This window comes from Carassius auratus, unplaced genomic scaffold (genome assembly GCF_003368295.1).
Source record: "Carassius auratus strain Wakin unplaced genomic scaffold, ASM336829v1 scaf_tig00006723, whole genome shotgun sequence".
NCBI lineage: Eukaryota > Metazoa > Chordata > Actinopteri > Cypriniformes > Cyprinidae > Carassius > Carassius auratus.
Genome location: NW_020523783.1, coordinates 1 through 17,841, shown reverse-complemented (window position 1 = coordinate 17,841; position 17,841 = coordinate 1). Strand labels below are relative to the sequence as shown.

Genomic DNA, 17,841 nt, shown 5'->3' with positions numbered 1-17,841 from the left:
AAATGATTTGTGCAGACACAAACGTATTTAGGTAGATAGAGGAGGCGCATTCCCTTGTATTCCCAAGTAATTCACTGCGTCTTCAGCGGGTCAGGTGTTAAGAGTAAATGACGACTGCTATGTTCATTATTAAATCCAACACCAAAACACCTCAATCGCTTAGGAGCCATTCTTGTCAAAGCTCCAGTGTCGAAACAATGGCGGAACAAATATAAGTCTATTTTGCATCCGATGTCCCCTTTTATCACTTCAGATACAGATACAGGACTTTAAGTACAGAACATTAGTGCACATTCAAAACAATTAAGTGCGCTTCTTTTTCAAGGCACAAAAATAATTAAAAAAGGAACAAAAAGACAGGGAACTTGAATTAAGAATGTAATGTGGTAATGTTTTTAGACTTTTTTTCTAACTTTTTTTTTTTCACAGTTAAAGCCCTTTCCAAAACTATGGGAGGAGACGGAGAGGATAGTGACCACACACATTCGGGAACGAGAGAGTCAAGCTAAAGACCAGGTCAGACCAACACTTACACACAATCTTTCGAATGAATCACTCTTTTTTTAGGAAGGGTTTTAGTTGAAAAGAACTTTATTAGCAGTTTGATCACAACTTATTGATTTATGTTGTATCTTGTTGTTCATATTCGTGTCTTTGTTCACTGAACAGGTTTTACTCTCACTAGAGATCCAGCTCTCTTACATCAACACAAACCATGAAGATTTCATTGGGTTTGCAAAGTAAGTATTTAACAACAAATGACTGGCATAAAATAACACGTTTAAGAACATGACATGAAAAATTTCCCCCCATTTACACTTTTCCTTTCAGCGCTCAACAGAAAAGCAGTCAAACGAGTAAGAATCCTTCAGCAGGGAAGCAGGTGAGTCACAGTGTTTTATGAGCTGATGATATGAACCTGGTATTTATCAGAAAGCATCACCTAGCAAGGTTTGGACAATCCTGAGTCTTTTCTAGAAGGAAGTCTCTTTTCTGCTCAAACTCTCTTACTCTTTTGGTCATCTGTCTCACATCAGAATAATATTTGGCTCATGTGTATGTCTAATATTGTTTAAAATTAAACTTGCTCTTGATGGCTTGCTTTTTTACTACAAGGACTGTAAATATTCATTATTTCTCTCTCTATCTGATGGCTGTTTTTTTGCCCTCATTCTATTGATTTTCAATGTTTAGCATTGGAGTTTGATCAATGTCACTGATGAAATGTGCTCTTACTGATTATTAAAAGCACTAAGCCTAGTAAGAGCTCAAAAATGGCTGCCCACTTTTAGTGGCCTGTCTTTCTTATTCTTTATCTCCATTTGACGGAGCAGTTTTTGGGTGCCTTGCAAATTAATTGCATTTCTTCTAATACATGATAAGTTACTGTGCCCCCTTCCCCTCCTCTCCCCTCTCTGCTGAATGTGATCGATTTCGAAAGTGAAAGCGATAGCAGAAAAAACAGCATGCATACAAAATCGATTGCATGCTGTAGTGAGCGGCAGCAGCTGCACGCGATTGCAGATTGCACGCTTCCCACCAATGGACGATCTGCATGGGGAGATCTTTGCCCTTACACAAAATTGCATGAATTTCTATTGAAATGACTGCTAAATAATGGTAAATGTTGCCACACATTTAAAAACCTAATTGTGGTGCTCCAGAGGATTTTAAAAGGTTTATATAAGGGGTGTCCATTTCTGTTCCTCTAATTCCTGTAAATAAACACAACTGATTCAGCTAATCAAGCTCTTCAGATTCACTCAAAATTTAGTTTTGGAGCTGGTTGGAGCTAAACTCCACAGGATTTTGAGACTCTGAATAGCATTTTATTTCCCTCCTGCTGCACCATTAAGGTGATCTTAATGGGTCTAAGGACAAACATTTCAGTCTATTCTGTGTTGAGTTGCTCATTCTTAGCTTCAGTGTCCATTTTAAATGATTTTTAAGGTTCAGTCATTTAAACAATTCAAGCCTATTTGAATTAATCTCTAGGTAAACTACCATTGAAATGTTTGGCATGAATAATTATGAAATATCTGTTAAATTGTACAAACATTTCTTCTTCTTCTTAGTAGTTGTAGTAGCGGTATTAGTATTATTGTTTTTACCATATTTTAAAATGGTTCTTACCAACCCACAATGTCTGAATGTTAGTTTGTGTCAAAAAATGCATATTCTGTACTATACTATTCTATGCACTTATAATGGCAGTCTATAAAGCAACTGGAATAAATGTTAAAACGATTTAGTGTTTGTTTTGTTGGTGATATAGTAACATTTCACAAAGTTGAAGGAATAACTGTGCAGTGGCAGCATGCCAGGAGTGTGTTTTTCAAGCACTACACTTCCCTAAAGAGTAAAGACTACTCAATCAGTGAAGATACACAACAGTCCAAGCCATGACTCATTGGAACTTTGAACTGTTAGTCTGAATCCTGATTTGCCCAGCGGTGTCTTTTAAATTAAAAAAGCTTGAAGAAATCCTGAACCCTGTTCTAAAACCTTACTCTATTAAATACCTGCCTCATTTATCCCACTTTTCATCATGTTAATGCCTCTGAATGACTGTACTTTAATTCTGTTCTTATAATGAATCGTCTGTGAATGAACCTCCTTATAGTTTGCAGCCCTGTAGGTACAGTACATGAGTGAACAAAGTTGTGTGTACGTGGGCTCTAAGTCATGTACTTTTTTTATTATTATTTTGTACTGCTATCTGAGGTCTACTTTTAATTTTATAAGGATTTTTACATAAAAAAACATCATATTTTAGCATTAATAGGCTATTTTCTGTCCTGTTTTGACCCTCCTTATCAGAATGCTGTTTGAATAGGCACAGCGGACTGTAGACTCAGAAGTAAATGCCCACTGCTATGATGCTATGGCTAACAGTTGTGTATGTTTGATAGCCTACATTCTTCAAAGATGGACGCTGCTGTGATTTAGGTCAAAAACTCGTATATACTCAGTCATTATCAAACGATTAGTGTCCACATAAAAAAAAAAAAAAAAAAAACCTTACTCACACCACTGTGTGGTGGGATACATAGTCACTGTTTGGAACGTTATTTTAAAAAAGTAATTAGTTATAGTTACTCACTACTTGTTCCAAAAAGTAACTGAGTTAGTAACTGAATTACTCTATAATAAAAGTAACTCGTTACCAGATAAAGTAACTATTTGCGTTACTGTAAAACCGTTTTCACAAGTCAGTTGAAATGAGTAGAACAGACAGGTGTTCGTACATAACTTTCTATATTTATTGCACGTCAATAGACAGCAAGAGTTTTATCTTGCACTTCAAGTATTATCTTTGTAGGAAAAGTTTTTTTGGCCACTAGCTTTGTAGATGCGTGTCACACATTACATGTACACATTACATGCACGTTCTTGCCTTTGACCACAATTAATTTGAAGTAGTGCTTATATCTCCACCTTGAAAATGCCAACTTTTCATCGGATTGCTCCTGACTCAGCATTTCTGCTGCTGCTGCGAATCTCTGTGTAGCTGTTGCGTGTGTATGTGTGTGTGTGTGTTTGGCGGCATGTGTGTAAAAACACTGGCTCTGATTGGCTATCATGAAACACAAATGCCTTAGCCAATCACAACCGCTTATCTCGTCATTAACCCACCTGCTCACTCGCTGTGTGAGCCAGGGATGCGTTCAGATTGCATAGTTTATTAAATCAATGCATAGTAACGCACCACATTTAACGTTCAGTAACGTTAACAGCGTTGTAACGACGGGAAAAGTAATTAGTTAGATTACCCCATTTCTGAAAAAATAACGTTACCTAACGCCGTTCTTTTAAACGCTGTTATTCCAAACACTGTACATAGTATATATTATAGACAGCATCATCTTTTAATTCTCTGAAAATCCTGCAAAGAATTGTGATTTTTTTTTTTTTCTGTAACTGAATCCACTGTAAAATGGAGTAAACGAAGAAGCAAGTTCTTACTGACGCGGTTTGGATCTTCATTAAAAATAAAGTTCATCCACTCTTTCCTAATGATAGGATCAGAAGGAAGGCAATGCAAAGACTGTGTTTTTCCACAACTTGGCACCGAACAGCATCTTGTTGTCTTTGGAGCCATCTTTATCATTTTATTTCTGTATAGAAATGAATCGGTGGGCGGGGCTAAACAGGCAGTGATGTAGAAGCAGGTGTTGATCTTCTTGTGTGGAGGCCGTGTTTAGCAACACTATTATGTCATAAAGTGGCACATTCCACAAGCTGTCATTTTGGCAGATCGGCTTCAATATAAGCTGTTTTTAGACTAAAAAGAGAAAGTTTTGAGTTTGAAACTCACAGGATATTTTTATTGTACAATGACCTCTTATCTGTCAAACGATCAAGGGTATTTTGATTTCTCAGTTCATGAGCACCTTAAAAACAGCTTGGAATCTCAAACTTCTCTTTGATCATAATCCATTTGGCCTGCGTGTTTGTGTATGCATGAGTGTGTGATCACAATTTCAGATTTTGAACAAAATGGTGGACGCTGCAAACTTGATCGGTACAGTCACAAAATAAAGAAAAAAAATTTTTTTTATTCTTTTTTTTTTGGAGGTTAAATTGGAACAGTAGCTTAATAAAAATGTACTGAAGAAGTTTTATTGTATATTATCAGAATATTGTATCCACTGACCATATGTATGATGGAGAAGTTCATTATCTAGAAGTTCATTATCTATCTATCTATTCTTCTATCTAAATAATATGAATGCAATATTCATATTATGACATATCTGACTTTTGATTTGACATATTTGACTTTTGCCCCTCAGGTGATTCGCAAGGGCTGGTTAACCATCAACAACATCAGTCTGATCAAGGGAGGGGCCAAGGAGTACTGGTTCATGCTCACCACAGAGAGTCTGTCCTGGTTTAAAGATGATGAGGTGAGTAACTTAATCAGAGAATTAAATGTGCTCTTTCATTCATTTAATGAGTTTATGATCATGGGAAAAGACATTTTTCAGCGCTCTGCTTAAAGTTCCCTGTCAGGCTGTGGTTGAATTCATTGGCCGGTCTCTGTGTCAGTCACACTGTGTTGCCTGTCAGGCGGGCTGCCATCTGTCTGCCTGTCTGTGCCTGCTGTACAGGTGCAGGAAGTTCTGCACAGCAAGTGTAGACAGGCAGACAGACAACGCTCTCAGTCAACGGCAGCGCAGCCTGCTTCTCCCAAACCGGAAGCCGGAAGCAAAGGGGCAAGAGAGAGGACAAAAATGATGTGTTACTAAAATACAAACACGCATGCCCTCTAAATATGTCTAAATATACATCTCTATTTACATCATTGCATTTAACATACATTTCATGCTCTTACACCATATAACAATTTTGTTAAGATAAATCAGTAGTTGTCTTATGAGATTTCAAAATGATAAAGAAAATGCATAATACTTATAACCAAGACAGTCATTTAAATAAGTAACTCATTGCTAGAATATAAAACTCTTTTCACTTATATTTAACTCTTTCATTTTTCATTTAGCTGAATCCCTCTTTTCCTCCTTTGCTCCTTATTTTACTTGCTCTTTTTTCCTGGCATACCCCCGCCATCTCTCTTTGTCCATTGGGAATTAAGGCATTTGGTCTGGATCACCCTGACATAGCTGGAAGCCCACCAAGTCAAACACACACACACACACACACATGGATATTGATATACACAAAATCTTAAACACACACAGACGCAGACACACTTATGCTTACCAGTCGTCCTCACTCCCAAATGTATGCGCCTATATAAGCAAACACTTATTTTAATGAATTCTGAAACCCCCTCAACACTTCAAAACGGAGGAATTCATATAAACACAAGTATATTTTTCTAAATGTCACACACCTTCAGGCTCAAAATATTCCGATGCAAACGCATATTAACTCTGAATGATAAACTCTACTGGTATTTAGATTAATGTGTGTTTAAATAATTGGCTTCCTTTAAAACTAGCATTGAATTTTAGATGGGGTTTTAAATATTACTGGCTGGCTTTACGGTTTTCTATATGTCCATCGCTTTCCCTCTCTATCTTCTGTACTTTCTCTTCATTTCATTCTGTCTCTGTGGTTGGCAGTCTCACTGGGGCTATACACATTCCTGGGTGGAAAATTGTGAGACTCTGTCCAAACACCATCCAGCCTAGAGTCCCAGAGCCTGCCGAAAGAGAGACAGAAGAGAGGAGAGAGGAAGAGATACAGCCCCTCACTCCTTGCAGCAGATCACATTGCATTCTCGCACATTCTGTATGAACATACACACATTCTCGTATTAAGCGGATCACATCTTTACCCTTAAACACTTTCAGATGTTCCCTTGCTTTCTCTAAATCTGTCCCAGTTCTGATGGCGTTCATAGGCCGAGACTGCTGGTTTGGGTTAATCAGCGCCCAACACTAAACAGACACGCATTCCTGCAGTCTTCCTTCTCTTTCTTTCTGAGACGAGCTGCGTGAGGGAAAACAGATGACTTGAGCATTCGGCGTAATCACTTTCTTTTCACTTCATGTCTGTGTCTCACGGCAAATTAAAATGCATGCATGCAACGATCATGGTGAGATCTAGAAAAATCGCTACTGGAAACCTATGAAGGCCTTCTGCACATCTTAAAACTAGCCGGACACCTGAAGCTTTTATATAAGCCATATGTGTGCACAGCTCATCCTGAGTACATCTGCGCTTAAACACATACACAGTTAATGATTACAGTTTTCTTGTAATACAGTTCAAATGCTAAGCTTAGCTACTCATAATGTGGCTGATGTTACGTAAATGTTTTGTGGATGATCATCTATTCGAAATTCAAGCAGCCAGTCATTGCGGAACCTCTTCTTGTGTCATTACCACCAACTTTGAGTCCACAGAGACATGCAGTATCACCACCACCGGTGTAAATTAAAAAACCAAACACAGCCGACTTTTCACCTACAGTCGTTGGGTTTGTGTGTGTTTTTGCTCGAGTTTGCGTCGGTTCTCCAGTGATGTGAGTCCATGCACAGTCTAACCAATGTGCAGACTACTGTACACCAGTATGATCCTGAACAGGTAGTCTGAACACTGGGATGACGGAGCAGGAGATAGTTCCAGCTCTCCATCTCACTCTTTTTCTCTCTTTTCATCTCTTTTTCTTTATCTGCTTCAGTCCTTCACTGGAGGTGGTAGAAGATGCAAAATAGACAGGACAGAAATAGACTCCATTGCTTCTATCTCATTCTCAGTTGGGATAACACCAATGTAGAGAACGGAGAGAGACGCTCCAGATGTCCGTTTACCCGTACTCGACTCTCAGTTCCATCTCGTCACCGGCTGCTGTTTTCCGGCGTTGGTTTGCTGTATCCAGCCTTGACGTGGCACATTTGCTCCCACAGCCGCCTATCTGGCAGGACGTTCATGGAAGGCATAGCAAAAAAGAGGGAATGAGGAGTCAAGGAAGGACGGACGGAGAGACAGAGAGAGAGAGAGAAGAGAGGGAGGGACCCCACTGGCCATATAAGGGTTGGTGGGACCCTTGGGGAATAAGCTTTTTTGGAGTGGTCCGTTGTTTCTCAATTCCTCTCTTTCTTTCAATCTTCTGGTTCGACTCTCTTCTATCCACTCCTGTCTTTCTCCCTCCATCCTTTCTCAGTCCTCCCAGCCATTCTCTGGACTTCCCTGGCCAATCTCTCTCTCTCTTCCTCACTCGCTCTCTCACTAAAGCGGTACCAGATGTTGTATTCTGAACGCCAGCCTGTCATTTCTAACTTTTTTTCAACCTCTAAAAACTCAGGCAGGAAGTGGGCCCCTCTGGAATGAAAAAAGAGAAAGTTTTTGAGGGGAGCAAAAAAAAGGAGGGGTGCAAGGAGTCAAGGAGGACAAGGAGAGATAGTGTAGTTGAAGTTTGAAGGAATAGTTTCCCGAAAATTACAAGTTCTGTCATTGTCTGCTTACCCTCATTCTTACAAGACCGTATGACGTTGTTGTTTTTTTGTTGACTAGTTGTTGCACAAGTCCTTGTCGCACATTGATAGTTGACGCAAAGGAGCATAAAAGTGCCCCATATAACGAAAAGTGTGCATTATTCCAAGTCTTCTAAAGACGTCTAAAGTTCTAAAATCTCGTAAAAAAAAAAACAACGTAAATAAATAATTAGAAAAATTATTACAGTTTAATATAACAGTTTTCTATTTTAACAGATTTTAAAAAAGCAATTTATTCATGTGAAGCAAAGCTGAATTTTCAGCATCATTACTCTTTTCAATCTTCAGTGTCCTTCAGAAATCATTCTGAAATGCTGATTTGATGTTTAACTAACATCTCTGATCATCAGACTTATTTACAAAACAGCATTTATTTGAAATTGAAATCTTTTGTAAGATAGAAATTTTTTTCCACTTTTGATCAGTTGCATTATTGCTGAAGAAAAGTATAAAATTTCAGGATGGCATCAAAAATCATTCTGTATGGCTTCAAAAGATTCATGGACCACTTTAATGATATCTTTTTGTTCTTTTTGATGCTTGTCAACTCTGGTTTCCGTGAACTATTGTTGTATGGCAAGAATATGTAATGATTTTTCAAAAATGTCTGCTTTGTGTTTGGAACGACATTAGGGTATGACGATAGATTTTTTTTCTTTTTTTTTGGTTGAACTGTTCCTTAAAGTCAGAAAACAATCGGGTTATTGAACATTGCTTGTTGATTTGCAGAAAATACTCTGTTCCAAGAAAGTCCCTATGCAGTCTGTCAGACTCAATCACTGATAGCGGCATCATTCGGCTCTCTCTTCCCCTTCTGTTTTTCATTTTTACTTTTTTAGAGTGTTTCCCCTCACACTTTCATCCCTTGTTCTTCTCTTTTTCTCCCACATCTCCGTTCAGTTATTTGCAATGTAATCCAAGCCGTTTCCTGAGACCCCAGCCCCTCCTGTACAGACAGAGGGAGGAGAGAGGTGGAGGGGGAGAGCTCTTTTTCTTTCTTTCTTTTTTCTTTTTTTCCAGATGAAATGTTGTGTTTTAGAGCCTTGGTCCGAATAATGACTTCCACATGTGGGCCCTCGCTCTCTATCTCTCAATTCCTCATGCTTTTTCCTTCTTTATTTCTCAATCCTTTACTCAAAGAGTGAAAACTTGTGGCATCTCTCATGCACATGTTTTTTTGTTTTGTCCTGGGCCTGAAGCCATCCTGAGGAGGATCACATGGATCTAAAGTGGATTCTTTTTTTGTTTGTACGCTTGGCTTTCTTCCTCGTAGTCATCTTCCCTAGTTCACACCATTTTAGTATCTGGTTATAGAGATAGCCTATAGAGATACTCATCCAAAAATGTAAATTAATGTCATTATTTAGTCGCCCTGATGTTGTTCCAAGCCTATATCATATTCTTTCTTCTGTGAAACACAAAAGAAGAATTTGCTGCCCTCTTTTTCAAGCAATTGCAATGATCTTTTTTGAAGCATTCAAGGATCAAATGGATGCATAACACATAAAAGTTTCATAATAGTGATCCATATAACTTGTGTGCTACTGTGTGTTCCACTGTAGCTTTCTGGAGCCAAAGTAAAACCTAAACATCCAACCTTGTTCTCCTTTCTTCTTCAAATAATGATTCTAAAAGGAGTTTTGCATTAATTAAAAAGAAGAACCATTTTGTGCTATGAAAATGTCTTTATTGGCTGTTTCTCAAAACGTTGCCATGTTTGAATGCTAAAAAAGGATCCCAGACATGCTGTCAGTTCATTAAGACATAAGATGTCCATTGTCTGTCTAATTTTCTAGGAAAAAGAGAAGAAATGCATGCTTCCTCTGGACAACCTGAAGGTGCGAGACATAGAAAAGGGCTTCTTGTCCAGCAAACATGTCTTTGCCATCTTTAACACAGAGCAGAGGTCAGTTATACCACCTACACACACTTCAGAAGAGAGAACGCTTTTTCAGAGAATGTTTTTTCAACTTTAAAATGATGTAAAGATCAAACACTTTACATCAGTACACACCATATGAAGTAGATTTATAATGTAGATGCAGCTAAAGAAGAATTCAACCCTCTGAATGACCTGTGTGTGTGTGTGTGTGTGTGTGCATGTTTTTGTGACATATCAGGACACAACTCTGTATAATGACATGGGTATGACACAGGTATTACAAGGAGAGGGTGACTTATGAGGACATAACCCATGTCCCCATTTTTCAAAATGCTTATAAATCATACAGAATGAGTTTTTTTGAGAAAGTAAAAATGCACAAACTTTCATGTGAGGGTTAGGGTTAGGTGCAGGGTTGGTGTAGGGCCATAGAATATACATTTTCTACAGTATAAAAAACCATTACGCCTATGGGATGTCCCCACTTTTCACAAAAAAAAAGTGTGTGAAAGTGTTTGTTCTGAGAACTCAGCTATTAGCAGACATGCAAAAAACAATCCAGTAAACAGTCTACACATATTACAACCAAATGTCATGGCTTTATTGTCCTTTTGGGTGTTAAAAGGTTGGACAAATTGTAAAGTCCCAATAATTATTAATAAGAGTTAGTAACATAGTAACATAGGGTTAGTAATTTGGGGGGGGGGGGGGAGTCATTGTCTAGTGGATGATGAAATGAGAGAAAAATCCAATAGATTAGGAGAAACAACATCATAGCATGATGGAAATAAGAAATGTAGAAACTTTATAATTTTAGAGGTATTTGATATTCAATTTCTCCAATACCTGATATTTCTCTCATATTCTCTCTTTCTCTCTCTCTCTCTCTCTCACACACACACACACACACACACACAAATTCCATTCTACGACATCTGGACTATTAATCAGTTAGCTCTTTCTTCTCTTTTAATTTGTTTCTCTTTGCCACAACCAGGCTTTTTTTCCTCTGTATGTTTATTCTCTTGTGCAATTTGATTCCTGAGCTCCTGGCTACTTTCTAATATAGAAGAGCTCACTTCTCACGAACTGATGTTCTGTTCACCTGCAATGAGTGTATTTTGTCAGTCACTTGGATTCTATTTATGGATAGCTCACCCATGGTGAAATCTCATTGGTCCAAAATCTTGCACCTTACATCTGTATCACAAGAGTCAAAAGTGTATTCTTTTTTCTAAAATGCTTTTTCTTATCCCAACGTAGTTTTCAGAGACAACTACTAGTTAGAATTCTGGAGTAGGCAAGAGATTGAAATGTTTTTGATAGAAGTCTCTTATGCTCACGAATGCTGCAGTTTTTCGATCAGAAATACAGTTCATAAAAAAACAGTAATTTGTGAAATATTATTACAATTTAGAGTTCAATGTCGCATTATCAGTGTTGGGTGTAATACATTACAGGTAACATGAGTTACGTAAGATTACTTTTTGTCAAGTAACTAGTAAAGTAACGCAATACTTTTAAATTTACAATGAAATATCTGAGTTAGTTTTTCAAATAATATAGAGTGTGGCGTAGAGGCACTTCCGTCAGTCTGAAGCTGATTAATTTCACTTTTGGGGCCCTATCATACACCCGGCGCAATGCGACACAAGGCGCAGCGCAAGTGTGTTTGCTAGATTCAGTCCGGTGCTGTTCGCATTTTCCTGTCCAGCCCCACGTCGTTTAATTAGCAAATGCATTTGCGTTCATTTGTGCGCCCATGTGCGTGCTGGTATAAAAAAGAGGTGTGTTCAGGCGCAATGCTATTTTAAGGAGCTAATAATAGACTGCGCCATAGACCAACTCAAACCTGGTCTAAAGTCTGGTGCAATGTTTTCTATTTTTTATTTAAAGAGCCCAAAAAACACCCATTACTCATTAAGAGAATAGGGAAAACCCGTTTAGACCATGTGCCCGGGTGCGCCAATCGTTTTTCCGTCATTAAAATAGCAAAAGTGGATTTGGACACGCCCTGAGTGCACCTGCACCGTGCGCTTTACACTTTGCGTTTAAATCGTTAAAATAGGGCCCTTGGTGTGAAAGGGTTTTTACAGCTGTCAAAAATAAACTTGTAGGTTTTTTTTTGTTATTAAAAAACAAATAAGCAAGTCCAACACAGCTGACAAAATGTAATGCAAAAGTAAAGTAATGCATTACTTTTCATAAAGAGTAAGTAATGCAGTTAGTTACATTCTTATGGAGTAAACACAATATTGTATTCCATTACTTTTAAAAATAACTTTCCCCAACACTGTGCATGATCCTTCAGAATCAATCTAATATGTTGATTTGGTGCTCAAGAACCATTTCTTATCATTATCAGTGTTTGTTCTTCTTAATATTTTTGTAGATACTGATTAATTTAATGCATACTCGCTGAATAAAGTATGAATTTCATATTTAAAAAATCTATTCTACCGACTCCAAACTTTTGAACAGTAGTCAAAATAATTTTATTCTTTATGATAATTGTGTTTGACACTGTCACGGGGCTAAGATTCACTGCAAAGACAGTAAGCATGTCACACTAACTGATCCAAGACTGTCGATTTTGAAAGAAATCTTGTCTCGTAGGGCTAAATTTTAGCCAAAATTGTCTCAAGAAGAGTGCAATGGAGTCACATCTGGTGGTCACAGCACACACACACTTACACACATGCCCTTCTACAGGGAAATATAACTCCGTTTCACATGCACTCCTTTATATTTATAACATAAACATATGCTGCATTCACATTAATACTTTACAGAGAGCGCAACAGGAACAGGGGGCGCAGTAGGACACACTTCTGGCACATTCCTGGCCAGTCTCTACTTCAGTCTCTCCCTGCTCTCTTTTTCTCTCCGTCTCTGACATTCTGTCTCTAGAAGAAGAGCAGCCTCTTTCGATTTCAAGTGCGGGTGTGTCTGGGATTGATTAGCTGCTTAATTGGAGAGATGCTGGTATGCTGCGGTGAACACACACACACACACACACACACACACACACACACACACACACATCTTTGACAGTGAGAGAGGCATGGCAGCCTATTGTAAAACACACCCAGGGCAGCACCACAATCAATCAGATGCTCTCACATGCTACACACACACACACTTACACACACATTCATCACTTCAAGCACTTTGTATAAAGATATTCAGGCTCTCATAAACTCCACATTCATTCCCGCTCACCAGCAGAAACATACCACCCAGCACTCTGAAAAATCCCCCTTTTCTCTCTCTTGGTCTCTGACACACACACACACACACACACACACACACACACACTTTAATGATCTAATGATTCATACTGTGCCCTACACACCCACCAACTCCCTAGTGTCAGAGCGATTGGTGATGTCAGGAGGTAGAAGTTGTTTTGTCACAGCGGTGACACTAGTCTGGCATGGTATTGGAAAAGTAATTATGAGAAGTGCACAGAGCTTTTTGGTTCACTTTCTTCCACTTTTTTTTGTCTCCGTTTACATCCGTGTGCATTACATCCTGGTTCATATGTTGTGGAGAGTAGTTATGTGCGGTTCTGGACTCACTCAGGACTGTGATTAAAGGAATGTTTTGGATTTAACATAAGCTATGACATATGAAACATTGTAACAATTACCGCAGACAATAATTTCGACCCGCTCATCAGTTTGTAAAAACAAGCAAAAGTAGTTTTTACAATAATGCATTTGCAAAGGAAACCTCTCCTCATAGACACTTCAAAGTGCATCACCCAGAACAGTATTTAGCCCATAACATTCATTTGAAATTACATTCAGAGTTATTATAGCTAACTGAAATGAAATAAAAACAAAAAACTAATCCGAAATAAAATATAATACTGGATAAAAAAAGAAAGAAAAGGAAAACTTGCACTAAAAATGAATTTGACTTGGCAACTGTTACATTTGGGTTTAGTTTTTTCATGTTTTCATTGATTTTGGTAACTTACGCCACACGGCTCACGAGCAGGTTTTATTCTGAGTTAGAGATCGCAATCCAAAGCTGGACCAATCAGCTCTGAGCAAAGTAACATATGATCTGATGCAATAAAGCCTTTATAATGTGGGAAGTTTCATAAAAAATAAAGAAATAACATTTTGAACAAAAAGCTGAAAAAAGAAGATTCAGAATGATAATCAAAACGTAGATGGAGTCGATCAACACCCCAACGCTTGACTGTAATTATATCCTCTTCATCGGTTGACATTTTATTCCATAACGTAACAGTTTTGATGCCGTTTCATGTCAGATGATCTTGTTACATGTGTTAGTATCTGTTGTTTCTTTTTCTTCTTCACTTGTGTTGTTTTTGGGAAATTCTGTGCAGAAGATCTGTACTAGCGCCCTCTACCGTATAACAAAGAAAACACAGATTCTAGCAGCACAAGTATAGCTCAAATATATTTAGATTTTTTTTTTAAGTATAAGTCAAGTATACTTAAATGTCATTTTAAGTATATTTCTGAGGAATACACAAAGCCCATTTCTGAGAAGTTCATAAAAAGTAAACTGAAAGCATACTTTTCTATTTTTAGTTTAAAAGAAGTATGTACTAATAGCACACTTGAATAAACTTCTTTTTCGTAAGGGTCATGATACAGGCCACTGATGTAGAGTTAATTATCTTACTAGTCCATCTATGCATTTAAGTCCCTCTGTTGAGTTTTTTCATTGCCTGGTATTGTTTGTGTTCTGCACACTGTTTTGTAGATTAACTTGTTATTTAGATTCCTTTTATTTAACCGTGTTTTATGCAACCTGTTTTTGAACCCTCTTCATCTTCCTAGGAATAAACGTTACAGCAACTGACTGAAATAAAATGTAAAGTATGGAAATTACTAAAACTAAAACTATATAAATATTAAAAAAATCTTAAAAATTAAATAGAATTATAAATAAAATTAATAAAAATGACAAAAGCATATAAAATGACTAAAACCAAAATGAAAATTAACCTTTAAAAAAGCTTACTGAAATTACAAATGTACTGTACATAAAATTAATAATCAAACTAAATAATATAAATATAAATCTAAAAGCTAATTAAAAAATACTATAATATTAAATTAATAATCCTGATTTACACTGCATGCATCTAAAACTTAGGGGCATGAACTAAGCTTCGGTTTGAAAAAAAAAAAAAATCATAATTAGCCCCAGAAACAGCCAGATATTATTTTGGATGCGCACAGATTTGTTTTGTTGATTTTGTGCATACAGTTTTTGCGTCTAAATCTTTTAAAAGTCAGAGCCGTACTTTGTGGTTTTGGAATGGCAAATAAAGTTCAGTACATTCACAAGCGGCGCAGTTATCCTGTCATAAATATCATGAACTACCAATGAATTATGAATCGTTTAACCACAAAACAATATTCCACACATTACACCTTGTTAGGAGGATCTGCAAAGCACATGATATTTGGACGCTTGGAACAGTGTATCACTTGACGTGTGCAGTCATTATGCAAGCGACTATAAGAAATGATTTCTCAGTTATAGTGATTAGCAGCACTGAGTCATATCTGTGCTTGTAAAAACTGAGTTTTATGAGATCGAAGCATGTGAGAGAATGTGTTTGCTTCATGTGTGGTTAGTTTCAGTGTGTACATGTGTCCCACTTTACCCCAGGCTCAGTTCACTTAATTGTAGCCGTGTTCTTCTCAGCCGTAGACTAAACCAAAAACACGTTGTACGTTATGCTTTAAGCCTTTTACCCACAGGCACAACAAAGAGAAACAATAGCTACAAAAGAGAGACAAATAAGAGGGAAACAAAAGGAGAGGAACAACAGAATAATTAAGGGGAATGTGGAACAGATGGAGAGGGACGGGCCTCTCTTTGAGTGAAAAAAAAAGAGGGAGAGAGACTGGGTAAAATAAATATGAGACGAAAGTAAATGTTGGGAATGGGAACGATGGACAAAAAAAGGTGAGGTAGGACAAAATCTGATTAGAATCAGATCAGAGAGAGTGAATCAGACAGGGCTGAAGGGGTGGTCTGGGGTTTGTGGTTTTGGACAGATGATATGTGCGAGTGAGAGAACTTGTTTGTGTGAGAGTGTATGTGCTACCATGGGAACCGGCTAACGACAGATTATTTTCGCTTTAGGAACGTGTGTAAAGACTACAGGCATCTGGAGCTGGCCTGTGACACTCAGGACGAGGTGGACAGCTGGAAGGCCTCTCTGCTGCGCGCTGGGGTTTACCCAGAGAAAACCACAGTAAGCACAGGAACCCACTGGCTTCTCTACCTGTATGCTAAACCCTGCAGCCTAAAACATCAAAATAAAGGTTTCGGTTTAAACTAGAAAGGGCTTTATAGTCGGATGCCATGCGGATCTTTATAAGCTCCACTCAGAATTTTTATAACCTACTTCTTTACAAAACCAACACCATGAGCTGGAGCTGTAAAAGAATAGTTTAAAAATTAAAAAAAAAAAAAAATCTTTTTTTTTCTACCTTCATTCTTTCGTGAAACACAAAAGGAGAAGTGCTGAAGAAAGTTCACGCTGCACTTTTTCATACAATGAAAGCAAACCAGACCAAAAAACACTCTAAAAAAGCACAATAGAAGTAGTCCATATGATGTAATTTTCCAATCCTGTGTCCAAACATTCCTGTTTCCCACCTATATAGATGAAAAAAAATGTATGTGCAGTGTGTAAAATATACAAATGTGTTCCTGTGCCCTAGTGGTAGAGCACTGCCTTAGCAGCGCAAAAGGTTGTGGGTTTAATTTCCCAGTGAAAACTTTAGGTTAAAAATGTTAGCCTGAATGCACTGTAAGTTGCTTTAAATAAAAAGCATCTGCTAAATGCATAATTTAATTTAAAATTCTAACATTTCTAAAGCAGTAGGCAAATAGTACCTGGATGACCTACTACTGTTGAAGTGCACGTCCCATGCTATATAACACACCCTTTTTAAAATCACAAAATGAGATCAGGAAATGTGTTCCTCATCAAATGTAGCTACTCAAACAGCTTATGCGAATTCGGGTGCAGCTCTTGTATCATCTTGTCTTTTTTGTGTGTGTGTGTCTGTGTGTGTGTGTGTGTGTGTTTCTTTAATTGGCCCCAAAGCTCTCAAACATAATTTGCATTTACACACATTTCACAGTGAATGGTTGCAAGACATGAATATGAGATTCTAGCAAATAACAATGATTCCAGTCTGTTTCTCACACAAGTCTTATGGTTTCTTAAGACTTGAACTAGTGCACAACTCGTGGAGAAATTTTACGATGCTCTTTTGTTTTTGTTTTTTGTTTTTTTTGCACGTTCATTTCATTTTTATTACATGTAAAAGAGCAGCATGAACATTATGCCTAATGTCTTCTTTTACGTTCCATAGAAGTAAGAAAGCCACAGGGGTTTGGAACAGCATTAGGATCTAAATGATGACAGAAAGTACACTTTTGAGTGAATTATTGAATCCAGAAACCAAATACGCTGATCTGAAGAACCTATAAGAAGTATCAGTTTTTGGCAATCTCCAAAGAATCAAATAACCAACTCAAGAATGCATTACCGACAGGGGCGCTGCACAAGAATCCCGGGCCCTATACATAGTCAGTGCTAATGGGCCCCCATCCCCTTGAAAATATATATTCTAGACTTTTCAAGGGCCCTCTCTTCCTTGGGTCCTGGTAATCAGTACTGGTTTTACCCCCAGTCTGGCGCCCCTGATTACTGAACCTGAATGAATGAAATTTATGTCATCAATTACTCAGCCTTAAATTGTACCAAGCCAATAAAATCTTCAGAACACAAATAAAGATATTTTTTATGAAACCTGAAGAGATATCCTTTCTTTCATTGAAAGTCCATTCCACAAAAACCTTAATGATTCAGAAAGTTCATGAAGACATTATAAATTAAATCCATATGAAGCACGTTTGAGCTTTTGTTGACCGTATCTGATGTGCTGTATGTATGTGTGTTGATCAGTCTTT

General features: G+C 37.7%; 1 protein-coding gene across 1 annotated transcript in view; it reads left to right on the top strand.

The window, feature by feature from the left end:
- LOC113071263 (dynamin-2-like) overlaps positions 1-16,195 on the top strand; it is a 28,439-nt gene extending 12,244 nt beyond the window's left edge. Inside the window, exons 11-16 of the mRNA XM_026244630.1 lie at positions 430-516; positions 670-740; positions 832-883; positions 4,797-4,910; positions 9,767-9,876; positions 15,997-16,195. Coding sequence (XP_026100415.1) covers positions 430-516; positions 670-740; positions 832-883; positions 4,797-4,910; positions 9,767-9,876; positions 15,997-16,195 — 633 coding nt within the window. The remainder of the gene's footprint in view (positions 1-429; positions 517-669; positions 741-831; positions 884-4,796; positions 4,911-9,766; positions 9,877-15,996) is intronic.
- Positions 16,196-17,841: the final 1,646 nt, after the last annotated feature.